We start from the raw sequence: 13,477 nt of genomic DNA, 5'->3' as shown, positions 1-13,477 counted from the left end.
GCAAGCGCGAGCTCCTGGGGTGGGGGAGCACGAGAATTAAAGGGGCCGCAACCTATATATTGGTGCATATTTAATGATTCCCCAAAATAGGCAGTTAAAAAAATGAATTAAAAAAAATCTATGGGGTATTTTGAGCTGAAATTTCACAGACACATTCAGGGGACACCTTAGATTTATATTACATCTTTTAAAAAGAAGTTCTAGGGCACCTTTAAGATATAAACTTGTAATTCTGACTTTTTTCTCGCAAGTCTGACTTCTTTTCTCAGAATTGTGAGATATAAACTTGCAATTGAGAGTTATAAAGTCCAATTCTGAGGGAAAAAAAGACCGACCTTATTTCTCACAATTCTGACTTTATAACACAGGTCGGTATATCAAGCAGTTGTGAGAAAGATATCAGAATTGTGAGATAAAAAGTTGCGTTTACCTTTTTTATTTTTTATTCAGTGGTGGACACATGCTTCCATAGATAAGACCTAAATCCTATATTGAGAAATTATTAATAAATAATTTTAAAAACTTATTTTATACCATAATAACAATATGTTTTGCAGTTTAGTCAATCATACTGAAAATTCAAACCAAACCATGTTTTATAGATTACATATGCATGTTGGAATGCTAATTTTATTATTAGTATTCAATTTATGAGTTTTATTATTTTTAAGTATAAATACTTTACAAATAGAACATACCTAATCACATTTATTTATTTATTTATTTATTTATTTTGGAATTAAGTGAAAAGTTTATTTAGCTACATGTTAACACTTGAGTACAATATACTTAAAACAGTAACAGAAACATCTGATAGAATGAGCCAAGCTCGCATGTCTACAGACACGCTTATGTGGTAGTGTATTAGTTTTTTTAATTTTATTGAATTATATAACAATTTTTAAAAAAACTTATTTACATTTCTTACCTTTGTTTTTACAGAACTTCCCCATCCCCAACATTCAAACCCCTTAAAAACACGTGAGAAAAAGAATAATTAAAATAAAATAAAGTTGTTTTTTTTGTCATCAATACTTTCTTTGTAAAGTAGCATTTGTACAAAAAATAGCAGGAGTAGGTTACATTAGTTTGTCATCCTATTCTTTATAACCTATCTTAGTTAAATATCTAAATTTATTGTAAAACATCCATCTTCGTTTGTAGTCATGCAGTCATTTTTCCATTGTATAAACTTGCTTCAGTCCATTGAACCAAGCATGGAGGATCTTCTTCCTTCCACTGTTATTATTTTTTTAGCTATCAATAACAATATCCATAGTACATATCTATCCTATTACATATATTTCCTCATTGTACATTTTTGGGCAATGCTCCCAACAAACACACCACTAGTTCAATTATATACAAATTTTAGTATTATTTTTTATTTTATATTATACTATAATTTGCTTCAGAAACAGCACTGTGTCCAATTATTATCCTTTTCAAGGTTTACATGTGTCATACATGATGACCGTACACATAAATGCCCATCTCACTTCTATTAGTGGGTCCTTCAGAGAGTCCAAATATAATTATAAGTGGTCTGTCAGGATTGACTTTGATCAGCGTTATGTCATTGATGTTTGGATGAGTGGAGATGGACTGACTGATGTGGCGATCAAAGCATCTCCTCCAACCAGAAACACTACAGTTTCAGATGAATAGTCAGTGAACCCTGTTAGCTAAAACAATAGGAACCTACACAAAATCTGATATTTTGAAAGAAGTCTCAGTGTTTTTGTTTTTTTTGTCCATGCAATAAAAGTCAGTTTGGTCCAGAGTTGTTTTCAAACCCCACTGACTTTTATTGGATGGCAAAAACAGTTTCACTGGGGGGAAATGACATACAGGTTTAGAACAACATAAGGGTGAGTAAATCATGACAGAATTTTTTTGGTGAACTATCCCTTTAAGATCAGTTTACCGATGTTGTGTAGTAAGTGTACTGCAAGAAACTTGGGATAAAGGATTCAACTTAATAACACTGAAGTCAAGTAGTTACTGGGATAGAAGTATATTCGATGCAGTGTAGTTTAAAAAACCTGTTGCTTCCAAATTACCTCTTTATTTCCAAGCGCAGCTTGAGCTTGTGGTTGGTTGTATAAATTAATGTCCATGACCGGCTGGAGGTGGGCGGCCCAGCGGGGCGTTTAGAGAAATGTGTATCTCTCACATGCACACATACAGTTGCACCTCATTAGTCACTTAATCTCAGTTCTCATGACTCCTCGTCCAGATTTAAAAGCAATCTGGTGGTGTTTTATGAAGACTAATGAGGAATGATGATGTCTATGACTAGCGATGAGCAGAAATCAATGCATATTTAGTGGCAGGAGGATAAGCAACACATAATAAAGGTTACAGTGTTGATATGGTCAAAGCTAATATCTTTACAGGGATCGATCCAGGCACCTTCTAGTTGCGCCACACCACCAGCACACATTTGAAGATAAAGATATTGGTTTTTATTCGCAGATCACCATATAAACATTCATAGGGAGAAAGAAAAACTTTCCGTTTTTTATTGTTGATGTCAAACATTGTAAATCGATTTAAACCCTACACTCAAAAAAAAAAAAAAAAAGTGCTATATAGCACTGAAAGTGGTTCTTGGCTCGTAATCATAGGGGAACCACTTTTGGAGCTATGTAGCACCATATCTTTAAAGGTGCTTTGTCAAATGGTGCCATATCACATTTTATTTCTTCAACAAAAATGGTGCTAAACAGCACCAACAGTGGTTCTTTGGCTCATAAAGAACCTTTAAACAGGTTTTTTGTATGGCAGTGGTACTATATAGCACCTTAACCACCACTGAAGAACCATACAGGGGCTTAACAGGTTCTGTATACAGTAGTGGTGCTATATAGCACCTCAGTCATCCCAAAGAACCAGTGGAGAACCACTGAAGCACCAAGATTTGGTGCTATACAGCACTTAAAGTGGTTCCCTGATTACGAGCCAAAGAACCACTTTTAGTACTATATAGCACCATTTGTTTTTTAGAGTGTATGGTATTTTTGGCGTAAATCAGTTGAAACTAGCCAACCAGGCAGATGCCAGCATGTTGTGTGACAAATGTGCAGTTCATACTTGTTACAAAAGATTTCTATTTCAAATAAATGCTGTTCTTTTGAAATTTCTATTCATCAAAGAATCCTAGGGAAAAAAAGTATTACAGTTTCCACAAAATTATTAAGCTGCACAACTGTTTTCATATGTGATAATAATAATTACCAAGTCAGTATATTAGAATGATTTCTGAAGGATCATGTGACACTGAAGACTGGAGTAATGATGCTGAAAATTCAGTTTTGACATTATTTACAGGAGAAAAAATCATAATAATATCATCATAATAATAAAAACATATTTCATAATATTACAATTTATTTGATATTAAATATTTTTTAACTGTATATTTGATCAAATAAATTCAGCCTTGTGAGCATAAGAGACTTTTTTCAAAAACATTTTAAAAATCGTACTAACCTCAATAATTTTGTCAATAATTTTGGTTTTGTGTTGGGTTGACACTTCATGCATGATGTAAAATCAGGGGCTTGATATAAAATCTCTTCTAGTCTATTAATAGGTTTTCTAAAGTGTCTATTAGAACTAGGGTTGGAAAATTCCAGGAATTTTCCAAATTGGGAACTTTCCATGGGAATTAACGAGAATATATGGGAATTAATGAAAATTGCAGGTTAGTCTATAACAGGGAACTCAAATGTCTGCTTATGGCCAAACAAAATGTTTATATTATGTTTGTATATGATACATTTTGTCTAAATTACCCCAAATTTCCAATTAATTCTTGTTAAGTTTCCAACTTGGAATATTTCCAAAATTCCCATCTTAACATCCCATGGAAAGTTTCCGGAAATTTACCAGAAATTTTCCACCCCTTTTGCAGCCCTAATTAGAACATAGAAGCACATATATTCTGTGTACATTCCTGCTGTGGCGTATGTTAGCTCTTCTACCCTTTTATAACGGCTCTTTTTTTTTTTGTTGCCTGGAAACACATCTTCCTCAAGGAGGCCTGTGAATATAAAATTGTGACTGTAAAAGCAAAGAAAAGCTTTCAGAATCTAGTTATGTGGACATGAACAAATTACGCAAGTTTGTCTTATAAGATACACACCATTAGTTGAGTTTCACAGTCCAGCTGAGCTCCAGTCTCCATTACGAATGAGCCGTTCAGAACAGAGAGTGAATGATGGTTTGATAATGCTTCACGCTCATTTAAATTCTTCCGGATGGAACATGTGTCATTAGGTTGATAATCAGCGGTGAGTTCCTACTGACGTCCGCCAGATGATGTCAGAGTGACGGATAGCGATCCACTCATCACAAGACACTGAAGCACATATTCATGGCAGCTGAAAATGAACAGACATTTTGCTTGAAGTGTCTGTTGGGGTTCTGTATATATAGTACATCAATGATTCTAAAACATTGCTCCACAATGAAATCCACAAGCACTGTCACAGCACACACACACCTGCTGCTGACCCAGTTTCCTTCTGTAGCCTCCAAGCTCCCCCACAGAGAGAATTAGACAGAAAATGGAGGGATTTGTAGAGAACAGGAGCACATGAAAAAAGTATAATTGAAGAGAAGGAGCTGAGCTTATGATTGCAACTGTGGACCGATTTGAGTCATTCAGGCGCGTTTGTGTCGATGAGCGATTAAAAGTCAGTCAAGGGTATGAGACGCATTGAGTTCAATAGCATTGATGTCATTGGGTACTTCACTCACCATTACCATTCAATATTTTTGAGGCTTCAAGGAATTTTCAGGTTCAATGCAAGTTCAATGCACTTTTACGTCAAATCCTTCTTTTCTGTCCTTGCATGTATCATGCAAAAGTTGCCACTTGTAAGTTAGTTTGCTGGCTTTATTGGTCCTGACAAGTTGAAATATATGGATACACTTTCTTATGCTCATCAAGGCTGCATTTATTTGATTTTAAAATAACTGCTTTCTATATTAAAGCTGCAGTCCGCAACTTTTTTTGTGTTCAAAATGTACAAAAACATATAATGAGAATGTACAACATGAACCCATTTTCCAAACCGTGTTTTTGTCTTATCCTGAATCATTATGGTACACTTATAATAAATGTTTATATTCTGACTATTTCAGACCAGACTGGTAGGACTCGCCGCAGAGTATCACAGTAACTGCGTGACTCGCCACAGACATACACGGAGAAAAGTAGCTCCGGCTAGAATGTTCCTCCGCAAGACGCGTGCAGTTCTGTTTATTAACCGCTAGAGGGACAAAAATCACGGACAGCAGCTTTAATGTATTTTAAACTGTAATTTTCAGTTTTCATTGTCACATGATCCTTCAAAAATCATTCTAATATGCTGATTTGCTACTCAAGAAACATATTTTTTATATATTATTGTTGAAAACAGCTGCTTAATATTTTTGTGGAAATTAGGTTTCTTTGATTAATAGAAAATTGACGAGAACAGCATTTTTATGAAATATATATAAAAAAAATAAATGTGTGTATATATATATATATATATATATATATATATATATATATATATATATATATATATATATATATATATATATATATATATATATATATATATATATATATATATATATATATATATATATATAGTACAGTCCAAAAGTTTGGAACCATTAAGATTTTTAATGTTTTTAAAAGAAGTTTCGTCTGCTCACCAAGGCTACATTTATTTAATTAAAAATACAGTAAAAAACAGTAATATTGTGAAATATTATTACAATTTAAAATAACTGTTTTCTATTTGAATATATTTCACAAAGTAATTTATTCCTGTGATGGCAAAGCTGAATTTTCAGCATCATTACTCCAGTCATCAGTGTCACATGATCCTTCAGAAATCATTCTAATATGCTGATCTGCTGCTCAAGAAACATTTAATGTGTACAATTGTACAAAATATTTGTGTACAATATTTTTTTTTTTCAGGATTATTTGATGAATAGAAAGTTCAAAAGAACAGTGTTTATCTGAAATCTAATCTTTTGTAACATTATAAATGTCTTTACTGCCACTTTTGATTGATTTAATGCATCCTTGCTGAATAAAAGTATTAATTTCTTTAATTTCTTTTCAAAAAAATAAAAATAAAAATTCTTACTGACCCCAAACTTTTGAACGGTAGTGTATAATGCTACAGAAGCTTTGTATTTCAGATAAATGCTGTTCTTTTGAACTTTCTATTCATCAAGGAATCCTGAAAAAAAAAAAAAGTACACAACTGTTTTCAACATTGAAATTAATCATAAATGTTTATTGAGCAGCAAATCAGCATATTAGAATGATTTCTGAAGGATCATGTGACACTGAAGACTGGAGTAACGATGCTGAAAATTCAGCTTTGCATCACAGGAATAAATTACTTTGTCAAATATATTTAAATAGTACACAGTTATTTTAAATTGTAATAATATTTCACAATATTACTGTTTTTTACTGTATTTTTAATTAAATAAATGTAGCCTTGGTGAGCAGACGAAACTTCTTTTAAAAACATTAAAAATCTTAGTGGTTCCAAACTTTTGCACTGTATACTCAATGTAAATGTCTTAACTGTCACTTTTGATCTTTTCAGAATAATCTAAATAATTTTCTGAGGTAAACAACAGATGTCAAGAGCTTTTATTATGAAATTTAAGCGCATTATTATGAATGTTAAAAAGGACACACTGATATTCCCTACCTTCAGAAACAACAATACCAATAATAACATGACAGGTGACTAAATGCAGGTGTGGCTTTGTGTGTGAGGAAATTATGACTTTTAATGATAGCCGTAGGAACATTTCCTTCAACTGCCATTAACACCTGGTGCACTAATGCATAATGATTTTAAGGCACTTTAATATTCAAATACATGACATGTGATGTATAGTGCTTCAGGGCGCTGGAAAAGTTACACTAAGCAGGGTAATATAATTTGACTATATCTAATACTTTTTATTTTTTAACATGTCTTTTCTATTTTTTTCAGCAAACAAGTGCCCTGATCACATAGACTGTGTCAGGATGAAGCGGCACTTCTGCGAACTTGGCTCCTCCCACTGTGGCCCCTGCCTTAGCCCATTTGAGGAAGATGAATTGGGACATTGTGTTGCTCACAAGAGACACAATCCCCAGCACCACCTCCACGGTACGAAGGCTTTCACACACCCACCTTATGGCTACTATGTCATGATTTATTTAGCACCTATTGTCTGAACTGGCTTGTGCTTTGGTGCTCATGCACTGACAAACTGTGAGTCAGGCAACACGCAACCGTTTTCTCAAGCCAAATGCTGTCCATTCATTAACCAAACCCTCGGCCTGTGACTAATGTCGTCCTGAAAGAGGAGATGATGTTAATGGTTTAGACCGCAGATCTTCCCATCATCTGGCCTGTGCTTTTGCTCTCGTTTCTTTCCTCTCTCACGGTTTCTGTTGGTTTTGTGGTCAGCATAATGCTTAATCTCTCTCTCTCTCTCTCTCCTCATGTGGCATAGGCACATGGCTGAATTTAATCAGTTGGATTGAAAGCGTGCACGCGTATGTCTGTGCGGCCTTGGTTTGAATGTAATTCCATGTGAGCACTGCTCTAGCAGAAAGAAAAAGCACTCTTTTTTTTAATCTAGTACAAATCTAGTACAATACTGCATTCATATAGTTTTGTTTTTGCACTAAATAATTTTGAAAATGTCATCTTTAGCAGTGCATTCTTTCATATACTGTAGATGTATAGTAGTATTTATTTATAATATATATTTTTAGTATATGTGTATATTTATTTTATTGTTTTTTGTTAATAATTTCTTGTGCTATAACAGTTGAAAATTCTGCAACTATTATAATGGTGGTCTAAGCCATTTTCTATTCTTAAGAACTATTTACACTTAATCAAGCTTCAAATATTTTTTATAAATTTTTATATAAATATTTTAACAATTTCAGCTGTCAAAAGACTGCCTACTAAAGTTTTCAAAAATTAAGGGTTACTCGCACTTACTATGAAATTGATTTAAGTCATGTGATGCAGTATAAATATTCAAAATATGCATATCTTAATATACAAAATATCACTCTCCTTAGAAAATTATAAACCTTTTTGTTATGAATGGCTCTGATAACTATAATGTAGTTTCATATATGGAAGCAGAAGGGATTATAAAATATTTTTTTTTCTTAATATTTTATTTTAAATTATGCAATTATTATATAATATTATTTTATATACTTATATTTTTGTTTTTATATATATCAGTCAAACCAAAAATTATTCAGACATTTTTGATATTTTTTTTAATATATTTTTACTAGTGGGTGCAGTACATTATAGTTCATTTATGTAAGTGAGAATAGCAAAATAAAGTAAACTGTGACATATTATACCCAGAAATTACATACAGTTGACTACCAGTAAAACTGATAAAAATTTGGAACCAAAAATTATTCAGACACTTTGACCTGACCATGTTTTGCTTAAGTGTTATCTGACATAATTAAGATAATTTTTTTTCTGACACAGTTTAACTCTGTCATAGTTTATTACCATTTTTTTTTTTTTAACTATAGTGAATAAACTGTATTAATGAATGAAATGTTCAAGGTCTCTGAATACATTTTTGTTTGACTGTGTGTGTGTATATATATATATATATATATATATATATATATATATATATATATATATATATATATATATATATATATATATATATATATATATATATATACACATATATATATATATATATATATATATATATATATATATATATATATATATATATATATATATATATATATATATATATATATATATATTTCTTCTAATAGACCTTCTTTCTACCTTTCTACCTTTTTCATACTCTGCAATATCTTTCCTGTAATGAGTGATTCAGCTCGGCAAACACAGGCCTGGCTCACTGATGAAGAGTCTGAAGAGTACAGCTGACTACTTTCATTTTGAGCATTTCATTTGTGTTGACAGAGCCTGGCTTTCTGTTACTAAGAATATCTTCAAAAATAAGAGCGTATAATGTGCTTATTATAGGATAGGATATGTTATCTTGAAATTTAGAGCAGTTTTTAGACCTTTACCTTTTGGAATGCTTTACAGAAAAGTCTTAAAGATCTAAAGAGCACAAATTAAGCGATAGTGTATGTTAGACCAAGGTGGAACCTGCTGTTAGAAAGTTTACTGATCAAACAGTCCTGCGTCATGAGTCTCTTTGCTTTAACATTGCCATGAGTGAACAACACTGGCTCTTGACTTTTAACGTACAATTAAATTTAATTTGGATTTTTATAACTCTATAATGTTTTTGAAATCCTGATTTTTCCAGCCCTTGAATTTGGGCCACATTGACATAGTATTTAACAGCCATCAGCTGAACTGAAGTGTCTGCCACTAATCATCATTCATCTATGTAGGTCAGCAATCTCATTTTTGCGTCACTGAATGGAAATTAATCCAGAGAGAGAGTGAGACCAGAGACCATGGCTGCGTTTAAAGGGTTAGTTCACCCAAAAATGGTGTCATTAATTACTCGCCCTCATGTCGTTCCAAACCCGTAAGACTTTCATTCATCTTCAGAACGCAGATTAACGCAGATGAAATCCAAGAGCTCTCTGACCCCTCCATAGACAGCCTTGCAATTGCATATTAATTGAGTGGTTTAGTCCAAATTTTCTGAAGAGACTTTATCGCTTTTTGACGTACGAGAACAAACCTCTTCCAAAAGCTCAAACGTGCTGCATAACACACAAGAATTACTCTCATTGGTTATGCAGCACGTTTGAGCTTCCGGAACGCTTCCTTGCACGTCATTCAGGTTCGTTTGAGCTTTTGTTTATGTTCACTGCTCAATGTTTGTGTGAATAAAAGCCTAAATTAAATCTGTTCATCATAAAAAGCGATCGGTGTTTGGAACGACATGAGGGTCATTAATGACAGAACGTTAAATTTTGGGTCAACAAAAATTTTAACTCTACTTTTAGACATACACTCTCGAACTTCCCTAAGCATTTCCCCTAAGAGGAATCCCCGCTGTCATTTTGTGACAAGTGCATTTAACTTGTGGGCGAGGGACATTTATTTGGACAGGCCTTCAACCCTTCAATTTTGACCGCAGGAGCGAGTCTACTCAATATATACACTTCAGGCAGATCCATAGACCACAATACAACACGATTTGGACGTCACAGCAGATGACGCTTAATTTACCTCCACCCCACACAACTCTAGTGTATGATATAATTGGAGTTATTTTGACATTTAACCACATAATACTTGTAGCTACCTTAAGCTGTTTTTTTACTCAATTATAGTTAATTGTATTGTTATCATTTTCATTTTTGTCATTTTTGTTGAGTTCTCCAACAGCTCAAGCATACATACAGGACAAATGAATGGTGCATAAAACAAATTCATATAGAAAAACTATAAATAATAAATCAGCCCCATTTCAGATTCCAAGTGATTAAAGGGTTAGTTCACCCAAAAATGAAAATTCTGTCATTTATTACTCACCCTCATGCCGTTCCACACCCGTAAGACCTTAGTTAATCTTCAGAACACAATTTAAGATATTTTAGTTGAAATCCGATGGCTCCATGAGGCCTGCATAGGGAGCAATGACACTTCCTCTCTCAAGATCCATTAATGTACTAAAAACATATTTAAATCAGTTCATGTGAGTACAGTGGTTCAATATTAATATTATAAAGCGACAAGAATATTTTTGGTGCGCCAAAAAAAATGGCCGATTTCAAAACACTGCTTCAGGAAGATTCGGAGCACAAATTAATCAGTGTGTCGAATCAGCGATTCGGAGCGCCAAAGTCACGTGATTTCAGCAGTTTGGTGGTTTGATACGCGATCCGAATCATGATTCGACACAGAAGAATCATAACGCTCCGACGCTTCCTGAAGCAGTGTTTTGAAATCGGTCATCACTATATAAGTCCTTATTTTGTTTTTTTGGCGCACCAAAAATATTCTCGTTGCTTTATAATATTAATATTGAACCACTGTACTCACATGAACTGATTTAAATATGTTTTTAGTACCTTTATGGATCTTGAGAGAGGAAATGTCCATTGCTCCCTATGGAGATCTCATGGAGCCATCGGATTTCTACAAAAATATCTTAATTTGCATTCCGAAGATTAACAAAGGTCTTACGGGTGTTGGACGGCATGAGGGTGAGTAATAAATTACATCATTTTCATTTTTGGGTGAACTGACCCTTTAAGGGTTTAGAGAGCATTCCATTTAAACACATTTCAAGGGTTCCGCCAGTAGTGGGCACTCGTGCAACATAAACATGGACGTACGTCCAAATGAACAAGAGAGAGGAAAGTTAGTGAGGGAAGGGCATAAAAAAATTAAACGCAGCCCAGGACATTAATGAAAAAAAACACCTGCCTGATTTAAACACTTGCAGTATTTGACTGTGTTAATTATCACATTGACTGAAAAAGCCTGGCTGGAAGTAGTATTTTGGTGTTGGTTGATGTCAGTGAATCACATATAAGAATTGAACTTTTTTAGATTTGATGTGCCATTGCTTTGCATTGATTCAGATTTAAGAACTTGTAGGTCAAAATCACCTAAAAATTGATATCAGCTTACCAGTGCGCTTAGTGAAGCCACCACTAGATGGCAGCATAATCGTATCAAAAACTCATTTCATAGGTAGCCTATATACTGCCTATTGGTTTTAGATGCCTGTCAGAGCTGTTGTGTCTGGCTAGTTCTAGAAAGCTGCATGATATACATGCAAAGGTCAGGAGTCAGAGAAATTGGTGTGTCCCAAATCATATATGATGAAAACAGTCAGCCAAAGGGTTGGTATACTTTTTAAGTGGGGTTTTTGAAGTATGCATCCATGTATTCTTTATTTGGTTAATATGCTCATTTTTACATGCAAATACAAACCGTTAGAGGTCTGTGGTATCAAGGCACAATTTTGTAATGGCATAATAGTACTGCTGTTCTGTCTTAATGCATCCTTAAGTATTGACTTTCCCATCCCCCATGCAGAAAGAGTATGCAAACTGAGTTATATACCGCAATCTTAGACTTAATATTAATCTTTCTTTTTACACTTTTCATAAATGTGGATTATTTAAAAAAATCACTAATTTGATTTCATAATAGTTTGAATAATACTTTTATAGTGTTTTTAAAGATGAGATTGCATGTCAGAGCTTGTGATTTGTTATTTTATTTCAAGCAACAAAAATGTTTTTATGGTTTTAGTTAACTATAATAACCCTGGTCTGATCTTGTACATGTAGCACCTGCTGAATCAAAACTTGATTCATTCTGCTTGTTGTACATCAGAGTTTAGTCAGGCTGTACTGTTTCTGAACACCCCCTTTATGTGTCCCCTCAAAGCAAGTACAGATGGTTTGTCCCGCCTCCTTTGACACCTGCTGTGGAGGACACACAGCCTGGACTGTGGGGGTGTTCAGACAGCGATATGTGTTGCTGTATCACATCAGTCTTGTTCCAGGAGGCAGATGGCCAATCTTCTGTAGACTAAACACACACTTTCATGACAATAAACATTCCCTTTTCCAGTAGTTCCATACTATCAGTACTTTCTGGAATAAAGACTTGATGTTTATTTCAGTGTGCATCGTGAATCGATGATTACGATAAGGTTTGCTGTACTGAAATGTTACTTTTTTTCAGCAGCTCACTGCAGCATATGCAACACCTCACTCAACGCCATGGCAGTTATGATATAGTGTATATTTATAGTATATTCAAAATTATTTTGTTTATTTAAAAAAACAGGGCTGTATGACGTAATATATATAAAATATTATTTTTTATTATTATTATTTTTTTTTACAAATAAAATTAGCCACCTAGAGATTGTAATTATTTACAATATCTTCTATATAAAGTTTTTATTACATAAAAGTAATCAACTAGGGGTGGTTGATATCAATAATGTTTACAATATATTCTTTTTTTAATCTTTGAAAATTAACTAACTTGGACTGGGTGTTATATTTATTATTTAAAGTATACAAAAAAAATTATTTAGTTAATTTTATGGCATTCTGGCATTTATATACAGTACAGTCCAAAAGTTTGGAACCACTAAGATTTTTAATGTTTTTAAAAGAAGTTTCGTCTGCTCACCAAGGCTACATTTATTTAATTAAAAATACAGTAAAAAACAGTAATATTGTGAAATATTATTACAATTTAAAATAACTGTGTACTATTTAAATATATTTGACAAAGTAATTTATTCCTGTGATGCAAAGCTGAATTTTCAGCATCGTTACTCCAGTCTTCAGTGTCACATGATCCTTCAGAAATCATTCTAATATGCTGATTTGCTGCTCAATAAACATTTATGATTATTTTCAATGTTGAAAACAGTTGTGTACTTTTTTTTTCAGGATTCCTTGATG

At 33.2% G+C, this 13,477-nt stretch overlaps 1 protein-coding gene across 1 annotated transcript in view; it reads left to right on the top strand.

The window, feature by feature from the left end:
* The window catches only part of npdc1a (neural proliferation, differentiation and control, 1a), a 37,589-nt gene that overhangs the window by 11,586 nt on the left and 12,526 nt on the right, over window positions 1-13,477 (top strand). Inside the window, exon 2 of the mRNA XM_048165811.1 lies at window positions 7,035-7,193. Coding sequence (XP_048021768.1) covers window positions 7,035-7,193 — 159 coding nt within the window. The remainder of the gene's footprint in view (window positions 1-7,034; window positions 7,194-13,477) is intronic.

Source organism: Megalobrama amblycephala, linkage group LG18, assembly GCF_018812025.1.
Source record: "Megalobrama amblycephala isolate DHTTF-2021 linkage group LG18, ASM1881202v1, whole genome shotgun sequence".
Classification (NCBI taxonomy): domain Eukaryota; kingdom Metazoa; phylum Chordata; class Actinopteri; order Cypriniformes; family Xenocyprididae; genus Megalobrama; species Megalobrama amblycephala.
This window is presented reverse-complemented; position numbering and strand designations above follow the sequence as displayed.